Source organism: Corvus brachyrhynchos, unplaced genomic scaffold (genome assembly GCF_000691975.1).
Source record: "Corvus brachyrhynchos isolate BGI_N302 unplaced genomic scaffold, ASM69197v1 scaffold56, whole genome shotgun sequence".
In the NCBI taxonomy this organism is placed as follows: domain Eukaryota; kingdom Metazoa; phylum Chordata; class Aves; order Passeriformes; family Corvidae; genus Corvus; species Corvus brachyrhynchos.
This window is the reverse complement of record NW_008238664.1, coordinates 10615688-10628679: the sequence shown is the minus strand read 5'-3', so window position 1 is coordinate 10628679 and position 12992 is coordinate 10615688. Positions and strand designations below refer to the sequence as shown.

The following is a 12992-nucleotide window of genomic DNA, read 5'->3' as shown; positions in this document are numbered from 1 at the left end:
AACAGACTTGCAAAGATCCATTTGTGATTGCTTTATAGATCAGCATTAACGCTACCCCAAGACATCAGACGTCCATCTTCAGATCCTGCTCCAAATCCTTCTTGCTGCAAGCCTCATCTTGTGATGAGAAGAATTAGCTTCACTTCCTGCTGCATCGAATGCCTTGTTCTTTATAGTGGGCACAAGACTGCCAGTAGGAGTCTGAGATGCTTCCTCATCCCTGCAGGGACTAGTGCCCTCTCCTGGGATGCAGGCTGAAATCCTCCCAGTGCAGGAGACAATGCACATCTCCTTCAAACTGTGCGAGTGCTCTTCCAGCTATGCTATGGGAAGAAATGATGAATGCCATCTGTGCCATTGTTCCTTTTGTGACTCCTGGGTCACCAGCATCTGACAGGGCCACCAAGCTGTTAATAATAATGAAGTTGTTGAGAGATTGGTTTTTATTTTATTTTTTTAAGATTTCCATTGTGGTTGCCAAAACAAAAATTTATTTACATACAGTAGCAGCCCCAATAGTTAAAATGGATCAGCCATCTTTTTGAAAGTGAGAAGCACTTTAAGAAAAAACAATCATCATACATCTCTCCTATAATGGTAATTAATAGGGGGCTGGACATTAGCAGTAGATGAGAAGCAGCAGTGCTAAGACATGTGGTACCACCAGGAAGACAAAGCACTAGCTCACAGTCTGAGGAAATACTGGAGACAGGCCCTTGATCTGTCTTCTAGGAAAAAAAAGGGGAAAAAAACCAATTTTCATATGGTACTGGGATAGCCATAGCTGATGTTAGCCTGAAAAAAGAAATCTGGGGCTTGGAGAGAGTCCACTGCACTTTATGGAGCAGTTCGCATAAGCTCTTTGCTACAAGCCCGTTGAGAACTAATGGTAATGTTTGTGCTGCTGAAATACGAGCTTTTAAGAACAGTGATTTAGGAGTAAAGCAATTCAGGCTCTCTGCCTGCATCAGCCCCACAGATGACTAGATAGGTAACTCTCAAAGATAAAGCCTCAACCCCCCTTTTTCCAAGGAGCCAAGCAGATCTCCGGCTGCACGACCATGCTATTCACGCAATCCATCCCAAGCCGAAGTCCAGAGCTTCAAAAGGGACAGCACAATCACTACTTGGTGCAATGAACACAGGTGCACTGCTAGGAACCCTTCACTGCATGTGAATTGTCAGGTTTACTTTGTCTTACATGTAAAGTGGAGGGCTGGGTAATAGGCAGCCTGCCAGTCATAAAGAAGCATTCAAGGCACAAGAGTGATTTGAAAACCCAATCACAGAAGCAAGGATAGGGATTTCATTGGCATCATAATGATGCACATGTTTCTTCATTTACTGTCTGCAAAAGCAGAATGAAGGTAAGAATTGTAGGCCATGCTATCAAGGAACCCAGAGCACAAAAGGACCCATGTGCCCCAACGCCACAAGTAAAACTGTTGGAAAGGGATTCCATACGGAGAGGATCTGCTGAACAGGTGAGAATATCATACTTAATGGCCTGTAGATGTTGGCCAGTGTATCCTCTGGCTGGAAAATATAAACAGGCCTAGAAGGTTATTTCTTCCCCAAAGATCCTGGGTGGGATCCATCTGGGAGAAATAATCCATAGTGAATAGAGCACAAAGAGCATGCAGCCCACCCTAGTGCAATCTACATCCCATGGCTGCTCATATGAATTACTTCCTGTATTCCACTGACTGTCAATGGCTCTCCACTTAACAAGTGATAATAAGCCACCTATATTTAGGTATCAAATTGAACTCTACTCTTTAGGTCATAAATTTCTTTTATGCTCTTTTAAAAACTACCTTTAAAAAGCATAGAGAAATAAAAGCATTTATGAGACAGATGCATATATATGCATCAGGTTCCAGAAAGCCCACACCTTTGGGTTGCCTCACTAACAGAAACAAACCATGAAGACACAAAATGATCTTATTTAAATAGGCTCAGTTTACAGGTGTTTCCTTTTTTTTTCCTCTGAACAACCTCATTACCACCACCAGTCATAGCTGTGCAAGCTAAATAAAAGCTTATGATGACAATTTAAGTCTATCTTGAAAGAGTTTCTGATGAATGCTTCGGAACAGAATCCCATAAGGAGCATACAAAATAGGATTTAGGCAGCTTTAAAGCTTTTAGAATTTGGCAATAAGAACAAACATCATCAGGAGCAATTCTCTTCTTATCAAGAAATATGCATATGCCAGAAACACAGGTGTTCCAATGTGTGAAAGAGCATGCAGAGGGGGTTTTAATATGTTCTCAGTATATTCCAAAGCAGAAATGTATTTGGGGAGAGAGTTTTACCATCTCTTTCAAGTTCACTGTTCCTTCTAAAATCCACATAAGAATTCTTCATGGAAGTCTTAAAATAGAGCTAAATCATCATAAAACATTTTAAGTTATGTAAAATCAGCCCCCAATGTTTTTGTACAGTATGTTACAGCAAAACACCTTCTGCTCATGTTTTTTTTACAAAGCTACTTAATAATAATATCTAGAAGTACCTACACTCAGAATATCATGCTAATAATCATGCAGAGGGTTCAGAGTATATAGGAATGGAGGGAGTCAGCAAACCTTGTTTCTACTTTTTACTGGGGTAATGGAAGATCCTGGGTGATTTGTCTGAGACCACCTGGCAAATGCTGATGTATTCAAATAACTGAACATGTTTCTTCTACCATCAACAATTTTTCTATTACCTGTTAACTCCCCACCTCCCCTCAAAAAAACATTGAAGCTGTAAGGCATCTCACTAACACATGTTTGGTGTTTATTCCAGGTAGGAGTCAAAGATAATCCCAGATACCCTTTGGCAGGTATCTGCTCTTCAATATCCAAAGGCTGGGAAACTTCAAGGCCATCCCATGAGAAAGGCATCATACACGGGCAGAGTAGGCTGTAGAGATTTGAATCCTTTTGCAAATTTTCTGCACTATGCCAACATGATCTGGTAATTATAAAAATTCATATGTTGAATCCAGTCCTTCTGAGGGTCCGTTTGAACACCAATCTTTCCCTCCATTTTAATTCATTAGCACCACAGAGTTGAGACTGCAAGCACAGTCAAGAAAGAGGCACATGTACTTGCAATTTTAGTTTAGGTGAAAAAAAAAAAACCCAAGATTAAAAAAACCACCCAAAGTTGAAAATCGCTTTTATAAAACAAACTCTATAGAAAGCATTTGCAAAGAAGGCACATGCACTGAAGTTCTGGTGTGACTAGAAAGACAGCTTTTATTCTCTTGGTCTAACCTGGTCAAGGCCAAATAGCCATGTGACCTGTGACACAAACAGTAAAGTTCACACAAACGTTGATTTGCCTCAAATCCTACAGACATACTCAGTTCAAACCAGAAGTATCCCAGAAGTAACCTTTTCTCTAATTTCTGTTTAAAGGACTGAACAAAGGCCAAATTTTCTAGGTCACAGCTTATGTGTAAATAAGTATTTAGATACGGTATTATTTCAGATTAGACCAATGGGAGAAGAGAACAAGGGGGGGAAGAGGCAGTTTTCTGCTTCACTGGTAACACCTCCTTCAAAACCCAAGAACATCCACTGAAAAGTCTCTGGTGTCACAACTCACACTCAGTCCTGTTCCAAGTTTTTCAGCAGCACAAAACTGACATAAGCAAACTGGTTCCAATACAAACAACTTCTGTGCCTACACACTGAAAACTGAAAACAGCATGCCTCTATAAAAGTAAGCAAGTTACTTTCCATTCACTGTCCAGCTGTCATGTGAAGAAAAAAGAATAAAAATCACTGTCCTGGCTAGGGAAAAAAATACAGTGATGAACCGATACTTGCATTTACTATGCTTACGTTTCTTAAGCAGGCAAAAGGTGGATTCCACACCCCTTGGTAAACTATTTTGCTTCAGATCAGTCCTCCTCTTTAGATAAGCACCATTAATTAAAAACAAGTCAATGAAATACCTTCTCCTAACTCAAATCAAAATAAATGTAACTTACGTGCACGTTCCTTCTGTCTCAGGTTTACACAGCCGCGTAAGGAAACGCTTAGGAGCCCCAGGTGCTAAATGGGTGGTTCCACTGAGCAGTGCTTATGAGAGGCCTGCACTCCTACTCCCTGTGAAGGAGAGCTTCCCCTGACACAAATCCCTCAAGGTACCACCACTATGAAACAGTGGGGGGGGGCGGGGGGAGGGCGACATATTTTTGAAGAGTGATGCCAGGCATTCTGTATCCCTTCTAGATTAATTGTTCAGCTTCCTTTTAGTGTTTCTAATAAGTGCTCTCCCTTCCCCCTTCCCAGCTTTTACGAATTTTTCTTCCCCTCCCATTCAGTAATAAGCTTTCTTTTTCTAAAGATGTCTGAATAGATGGCAATAATGAAATTTTCCAGACTACTGTGAAACATTCTGTGAAAAGTCAGCCTGCTACACATTTTCAATTACTAAATCCTTCTCCATGAATGAGAATTTGATAAAAAGCCAGCCACATACCTGCTATGACTAATCACTTCTCATAGTTACAGCATATGCTTCTGATCTCTCACCATTTGTGACTTAGAGTGTGCTTTCCTTAATATCACTGCATTGTCTAACTTCTCATCACAAACTATTCCACAATGATAAAGGTGCAGCAGGTCACCTTCTCCCTCCACCTTCTTCTTTCTGTTTCACAGTCAACTCTTAATTTCATTGCTATTCAGATAATCTAAGCATTTTCTGAAATCCCAGCTCCTGGAACTGAACAATCATAGAAGAGAATTCCAGGAAATACTATGACGTTTGTTGCCCTCAGTTACAGAGAAATAATTCTCACATCTACCTTAATAGTAAACAACCAACCAAGTCCTCATTGCCCCAAAACAAAGACAACTTTAAGGAAATTTTAAATATGTCATTTACAGACCTACAAAAATCAACCCCACAGATCAATGCTGATTTTAGTCTAATTCATGACTTTTTATTGCTTTGAACTGGCAACATTACAAAAAACCTATTTTGTAACAGGAACATTAAGGCTTTACAGTAGCAGGGAATTTTGAAAGTACTACCACTGAGAGACAAAACACTCTAAATCTGTATAGACTGGCCATCACAGGCAAAAGACTCAAGACTTGGGGATTTTGTTTGTTTAAACCATCGCAAAACTTCTGTTTATAAATGAGAACAATAGGTCCATCAGGCATAGGATCTTTTCATTTGCGTTAATGCTGCAGCAGCACATCCTGAGCATATAAACAATCACATCTTGTCCTCTACGTGAACTGAGTTGCTTACTTAAAGGAGCCTGCTTGCTTCTTCCTTCCCCCCTGCCCTGCATCTCTCTATGCTGGGCTGATAAAGTCAAGTCTCAAAAACACATGTCTGTTACATCAGCAGTTCTGCCTATACCCCGGAGTTTTAGTTCAGTTTTTTATATAAAGGTTTAATCAAAAGATAGGGTCTGCTTTACTACATTACACGACTAAGCAGCTTATTTACCTCTCCACCATAACGCAATGCAACTTTATTTTATCAAACCTTCATTACTTATATTCACAAGTACACTTTCACTATTTTCCACATTACACATATAAGTGCATGTTTTTGCTCCACACCTGATATCCAAGGCTTGTATTTGTAACCAAACCACAAATAATCCCAAAGGCAGAGAACTGCATGAAGACTGAGCCACCAAAAATCAAAAAATTTGGCCATACTTCATGATCAACACAAATTGAAAGAAACAAAAAAATCCCTAAAAAAACAAAAAGAGAAGAAAGAAGTCCAGAAAAGAGAGATGAAAATTTTTATTTAAAAGACTAGTTTTATTTAAAAACCCCTTATTTCACTGGGCAAAATAAAGACAATTAAAATTTGATGCATATTATGCAGGTCATTTGTTATTCAAAACCACTGCTGCAATAATGGTATTTTAAGCCACTATACACAACTGTTAACACTGTCCTGACTTAACTCTGGAGAAAACATCCTAACTGTAGTGCATTAAGAACCAGAATTCTTTGCAGAGTTAATGGATTTAACTTCCTGTGGACCACAACAGCACAACTTTAAAGTATTTTCTTATTTAAATTTATTTTTAAAGTAGCAAAAATATTTTTCTTTCTTTTCACTGAAGGAGCAATACAAAGCATTAGGCAACAGAACCACAGTATCCTGCTCAGGTAGTACTTTTTCCATATCTTCCTCTTGGAAGAAAATGAAATGTTGTTCCCCCAAGTTAATATAAATAACATTGTTTTGAAAAGCAGAAACATTTTCTGCTGCTGTGACTATGCCACTGAAGTGGGTCACAAGGGATGCTTTCCATTTATTAACAGATCCACAGTTCTCCTTGTTGTGGAGGAAGTCTTCAAATATTATTTGTATATTTGCTATCTTGTTATTTATATAGATATACATGCATAAAGATATGCTTTAAAAACTATTTTGTAAAATATACATAAAGTTATTGTTATTATAAGTGAGTAGTAGTCCACAGAAAATCTCATATCCATGCAGTGTTTCAGCTGCTGTGCACCTTTGGAGAACCTGCTCTTGGCATGGTATTTTAAGGTTACACCCTAACAATCAACTCAGTTACAATCAAATCTGAATTCACAAAAAAGATAACTTTTCCAGTAAAAAGACCCAAAGAGAACACTTTATGAAGATGAGTGTGTCTCTACAAGCATATGTCCCTGAATCCTCCTCTTTAAAGAGGCTCCACGTGCACATTATAACAATCCATCAAAGTAGTACTTCAGAAAATGCTTTGTGCACCCTCTAGAAACATGTTCTGTGTCTGCACACGATGTTGAAGTTTCTCATACAATCTTTTTAAATGTTATGAGCTGGTACTAGCATGAATCACGCCTATAAGAGGTTGGAGGTTCATCTTTTAAAAAAGTGTAAGAAACTTTCTGTCAGTCTATTCTCTCGGAACAAAGTTCAGCTAAGACTGCTGTATCAATTTTACAGAGTTAAAATAACCCACTATTTGTAAATAGTCATGAGTCACCTTTAAACTCCATTTTTCCTTTCAAATTTTTGTATACACCATACACTTCAAATACTAATACACATCACACAAACATCTCAACCCATACAAGAAACTCTGTTGTAGAGAAGTTCCATTAGTAAATTAACATCTATTAATAAAAAACCCAAAATGCAAAAGGCTTGTCTAACTGAGAAAAAAACCAATCACATTCACCATTCACCCAATTAGCGAGAAACAAAACCCTAGAGTAAAAATTTTATCTGGTTTTAAAAATATTCCTATTCTGAGAACACACTTCCTCAATTAGTGAGTTTTATTAAACTGAATTACTTAGAGAATGCAATGCAGATGATTTTGGAAAATAAACTAGGTTGAATTATTATTCTTATGTCACCATATTACTCGTGACAAAAGTGCTAAATTTTTTAAAGTTTTACGGATAAAGAAAAACTATTTTTGAACAACTGCCTTTAATGAGGATTCACTAAATTTTTACAGTATGGCACAAATCCTCTGATATCATTTTGAAGACGCCTGTGTAGCAACCATGTTTTGCCATGGTAGTACTAGCAAGTGAAAGCAGACTTTTCCCCTAAGAGATGTTTGCAAACTGAAATTACATTTATTTCTGTTTTGCCAGAACTAAAATGTCAAGGGTAGAATGAACTCCAGCAGAAGGAAATCCGGCTGATTCTAAAAGCTCATTACAAAGCTCACTGCCCTCTACTCTTAACTACAGGGCACATTTGGTGAATATCTCCTCACATAGTGTAAATACCCAGGAGAATGTCTATTATGCATAAAATTTTAGTCATAAATTCAGTGCTTATAAACTAAATAAATAAACCAATCCAAAACCAAACAAAACCCCCGCTCCTTTCTCTCTGCCATCCAACACAAAAACCATTCTCAAATGCAGGACTGCAAGTTGAGAAGCACAGGCAAGAAACAGTAGTGACTTTGTTTAGCAGGCTAACGGCAAGTGCTCAGAAACTGCACAGTTGCACAGCACATTAAATTGCTTAGAACATAATAGATTCAGTAGGAAAAATTGTTTTCAATTTGATATTTCTTAATCTGTTAAAACCATGTTGCTAATATAAAAGTAATTTAATGCAGGAAAATGAAACCTGCTTATCTTAACCTGGTATCTGCTGTAATTGAGAGGACATATAAAATATTATAGATCAACTTTACGTAACTTCTTTGTTTCATTAATATGTTTATACAAAATTGAATTCAATTTGGCACAGGTCTGGTCAAGACCTATCACAGGAGACAGCAGGGCTGAAAAGGCAACACCAACAATGCACCCGCAACAGTAAGACTCACATAAGAAAGTCGCAAGCAAAGATGGCTTTGCAGCCTGTATTGCTTCTACTGCATTTTCTTGCCTTTGGATAAGTGTTTTAGACTCATATCCTTCATATTCAGGCCCCTTAGGTTTTTTGATTTTGTTCAAACTCTGCCTAGGAAGACAGAGGGGATTAAAACCTTCATAATGCTTTTAGAGTCACAACGTAATTTGGATCTCAGCATCATTTTCTTAGGTGTTTCATCCTAGCACTCCAAAGGATGTGATGGTGTCACAGGGATAATTTATTTAATTGAATAGGGCAATACTAAAAGTGTTTCATGGGGATAATTTCTCTCAGGAAATTATAAAATTATTCTTCAAATAACATTTGTTGAAACACGATTGAAGTTCAGAGTGGTTTACTTCTCCAAGATGTTTATATGGTCAGATGCCACAATTTAGACTCTAAAGACAAAACTTGTCAGTTCATCTCATTTCTCAAAAAAACACTGAGGTTTTTTGGAAGAGGAAACCTTAATATTGTCATTAGAATATTGTAGTACAGTTACCTTTACATAAATAAAAACATGTACAGCTTGCTACAGAAATAGTGTCTACATTAACAGTTATGTGCTTTTCATACTCTTAGTTTGTACATTTTTCTTTCTTGTATCTTTCCTCATTTTGCTTTTGCTCCACTAACATTAGCAACTGCATCTTTTGATTTTAAATCAGTTTGATCATGTTTTTTTATCTGGGATATATTTTACCTGCTAGGGAAATTGCCAGGATTTACAGAAATTGCCAATCTGTGCACTAATAGAGCTTAATTTCATGTGTCTCCTATAAGGCTCTTGAGACTATCCCAGAACAGTTTTTCTTTTAAAATAATAGTGATGCTTTTTATGATATCACGCAAACAATGAATGTTTTTTCTGAATACTGTGAATTGTAAGCACATGATTTTATGGAATCCATACATTTCAATTTGAACAGATACTTGACACAACAACTGATAACATTGCTTAATTAATAAAATACAATATTAGAATAGAATGGAATTTTCTGCATCTTCAGTAACATCCATTATTAAATCCATAATGATGGGTAAGTAAATTGCTATAAATACATAAGATAAACCCCATCATCTTCAAGTTAGGTATTAATATACACCTCTGCTTTACTCAAGAATCTCTTTCAGCACTGCTGGCAAGTTTCATGTGCTATAAAAAAGCCTAAAGCTACTTATATGGTCCAAGCAGAGATGGTAACAGAAGTTATTCATATCGTATCTAACAAAAACTTCATTAAGCACATAGGTACTTCAGATTCTTATACAGCTGTAATCCATAATAGCTAGACCAGGGCAGCATTTCTAGAACAGGAGCTCAGGTTATTGCTTTTCTGCTTGGTTGAGTTGTCACACGCTCACCATCCATGACTTACATGTCCCACAAACTGAATCACAGAGCTCCCCCATCAACTACTCTGCCAAGTGTATGAAAACAACAGAAGATGTTTCAAAGGATTTTCAGGAGTTATTTTCAGCTTGTTGAAAGCCACTGCCTCTCTTACCTAACCACAGGGAATTGGGAGAGCCTCTATCAAGCCACTGCGACGGTCAAACTGTTGCTCTCATCTCCTTGTAAATTTTTCGTATGAAGCAACAGGCTACCCAACCTAAGTTTGTTCCCCATGTCCTTTTGCCATTGCAGCACAACAGAACTATTTAAAGCAGGATACAGAAGTTCCCCATATAATTTTATTACACAATAATACAACAATATTACAATAATTACAACAATAAACCTGATGGTCTTTTTAAAGCAGCTTGTAATCTTAATTCAGAGTGTTTTAAAAAAATTATCAACAGAAAATGGCATATGTTAATCTTATGTTCAAGCTAAACGTACAGGGTTTCTCAGAAGCACAGACATAAATGCTAGTTGCCAATTTACTCTTAATGCCAGTTCCTACATATTAAACTCATATTAGATTTTTCTATTTTTAGAGTTGTGGTGATGTTAGAGGCCTATTCACCAGTATGATTTGATTAGAATGAAACTGAAATCGATATTCTGCTCCTAGTCTGCCTGCCTGCCTCCCTCCCTCCCTCTCCTTTGAACTTTCTAAATTGATTCTTTTTTCCCCTCTCTTAAGTTTCTATTCAGACAGTTGTGAGGATATGCTTTATCACATGGTTTGGTGTAAAAGACTTATAAACATATTACCATATTCAGCCATAGCCACAGCACAGATAAAAAGGAACAAAGCAGAGTTCAGTGGGAAAGGAAGCAGATAAGAGTCATGCTGTCCTTGGAGTACAACCATGGTTACTGGCTCTGCACTGAGCCAGAGCTCTGTACCTGAGCAGGGAGCTATGCTTGGCTACAGGCTCCAGCATCCTGTTGTAAACAGCCTAACATTCAACACAAGCGATCTCATTCCATGACAGTGGAAAAGCAAAGCAAAACCCAAACCACAGTGCTCATTTTGATCAAGGCATTAGAAAACTGTCTAAATATTTTTTCCCTTTATCTCTCTTGGTGATATGCTTAGAATGATTTTAATCTAAATAAAGTACCATTAATAAATCAAATTTTTAGAGGTCTCAACAGACAGATGAAGATCTATATCCATCACTAAACCCTCAAAAACATGCCCTTTGTGAGATTACGCCAAATGATGTTAGTCTAATTACACACAGTGAGTTAACATTCTATACTGTGTTACATGTTGAAAAATCATTTTCCAGACTCTCTTCCTAAAGAAACAGACTGACAAATACTCTCTGTAGTCAGTTACTTGACAGGTTTGAGAAACACACAAATCGCTCCAAGAAATTAAAATGCAAACTGCAAAGAAAGCTACTTTAGCTTATGCCTGCTAGCTCTTGGTATATATGTTGCAATCAAAGCAGTCTGCCTGCAGGTAAGCAAGTAGAAGAAACACATAAACTGGGCAGAAGTTTATCTTAAAAATTAGCTCCAGTAGACTTAACACTATTTGTAATAAAACTAAAGTTTGAGGGGAGGAAAAAAAAGCAGGTGGTAAGCTAAAACCAAAATTACCTAACTTTTCAGCAACTCAAAATGGTCTGAATGTCTTTTACTCTATTTCAGCTAGAGAGGAAGTCTTTAGCTGTGCATACATTTATTAAAGGCTTTGGGAAACTTCAGTGAATTGCAGTGATTTGCACTGGACAAAAACCTTCCATGCAAATATGACTGTAAGGAATTCTGAGCTCCCACAATGGAAAGAGCGAATCACATCTTTTACCGAATTTGCTCTCCAAATTCAGACTTTAAGTCTGTCCTTATGTATGCTTCTGGTACTAACCAGGAAACACTGCAACATTTTAACTTTATGGAATAAAGTGACGCACTTCATTATTCATCCCATTTGGTCTGTAGGCTTTTTACGTGCTTTTTACTATCTTTCTTGTTCATTTATTGCTTTAACAAGAGTGTTATAAAAATAAAGGTCAGTACAGAAATAAATGCACCAGGTGTTATGTTCCTCTGCATAACTTAACAATATTTAGACAAGAGTCATATAGTCTGAAAGCTATATGATATAAGGCATTGAAAAAGCCTGTAAGGGCTGTTTGCTAGCTGAAAGCCAAAGATTCATCAAAATAAAACCAGATATATGTTCATTTTCAGATACATAGCCACAGGTACTGGGACCACTGTAGTGTAGTATATCCATGTAATAACTCGTGAGCACATTCAAAAGTTAAAAATACTACTAAAAGTAATTAAAAATAGACTAGTAAAATAGACTGAAAATAGACTAGTAAAACCAGCGATTTGTCATTTATTTATCAATGAAGAGCTGGTTTACTCCCTTTAGTGTGATAAAAGTGATGTTTAGTTCCTGGTACTAACTTCACAATACAGGTCTAAAAAGATTCATGCACAATGCTGTGAATGCTTTCTTGTTTAGAGTGCAAAGCTGGGGTTAAGGGTTAACAGCATGTAAATAACTAAAGACACTTATGATGTGGTATAAAAAAGATTTCGTACCATTTTAACACTGCTTTTTCAAATTCTCTAGATGGCTTCTGGGTCACATAAGGTAACAGATAAGAGAAGTTCTTACTATGTTGTCTTGGCTTTTGAGACAAAACTTCAGGAGGAAACCATTCCGGAATGAGTGTTCCTCCCCTTTTCCTCCATCAGTGAGACAAATGGATCACAAGGAGTGGAAGTGGGAAAAAGAAACCAAACTGTTTATTAACACGTGAACAAAACAGGGTAGAACAGGATAGAAAAAACCCCTCAAAATACAACAAATTCCCGGAGAGGGAACAGACATGTGGGCTCGGACCAGCCGGGGCCGCCCCCACAGGCTCCCCGGACTGGAGAGGAGGGAAGGGAGGCAGTGAGGCAAGGGGAAGGAAAGGGAAAAAAGAACAAGAAAAAGAACCCAACAGAACCTTTTCCCAGCTAGCTGGAACACAAAGGAAACCCAAAAGCAGCACAGCGCTCACTCCTTCCCGAGCCCCTGAGCTGTTGGGCTGAGCCGTTGAACTGCCCCACACTCGGTCCCGTGGCTCCGGCCCCCGGGTCCATCCTAAAGAAACAGCGTCCTTGGGCATTGAGCGGATGGTTAAGGAATAAAGCAGCTTCATTACATCACCCCAGGACATATGTCTAAAATATCACAATATTGTGATATTTGATTATCTAATGTATGAAACTTGTGTCAGAACTGAT

At 37.8% G+C, this 12992-nt stretch overlaps 1 protein-coding gene across 4 annotated transcripts in view; it reads right to left on the bottom strand.

Moving 5' to 3' along the window:
* Positions 1 to 12992, bottom strand: part of TMCC3 (transmembrane and coiled-coil domain family 3) — a 92438-nt gene that overhangs the window by 13431 nt on the left and 66015 nt on the right. The window contains exon 1 of one of the 4 annotated variants that reach the window (XM_017737995.1): positions 12300 to 12323. The exons of the other annotated variants lie outside the window; for them this stretch is intronic. Within the exon in view, the coding sequence (XP_017593484.1) occupies positions 12300 to 12302 (3 nt within the window). The 5' untranslated portion in view covers positions 12303 to 12323. Of the gene's footprint in view, positions 1 to 12299; positions 12324 to 12992 lie in introns of those variants that run through there. 4 annotated transcript variants of the gene reach the window in all.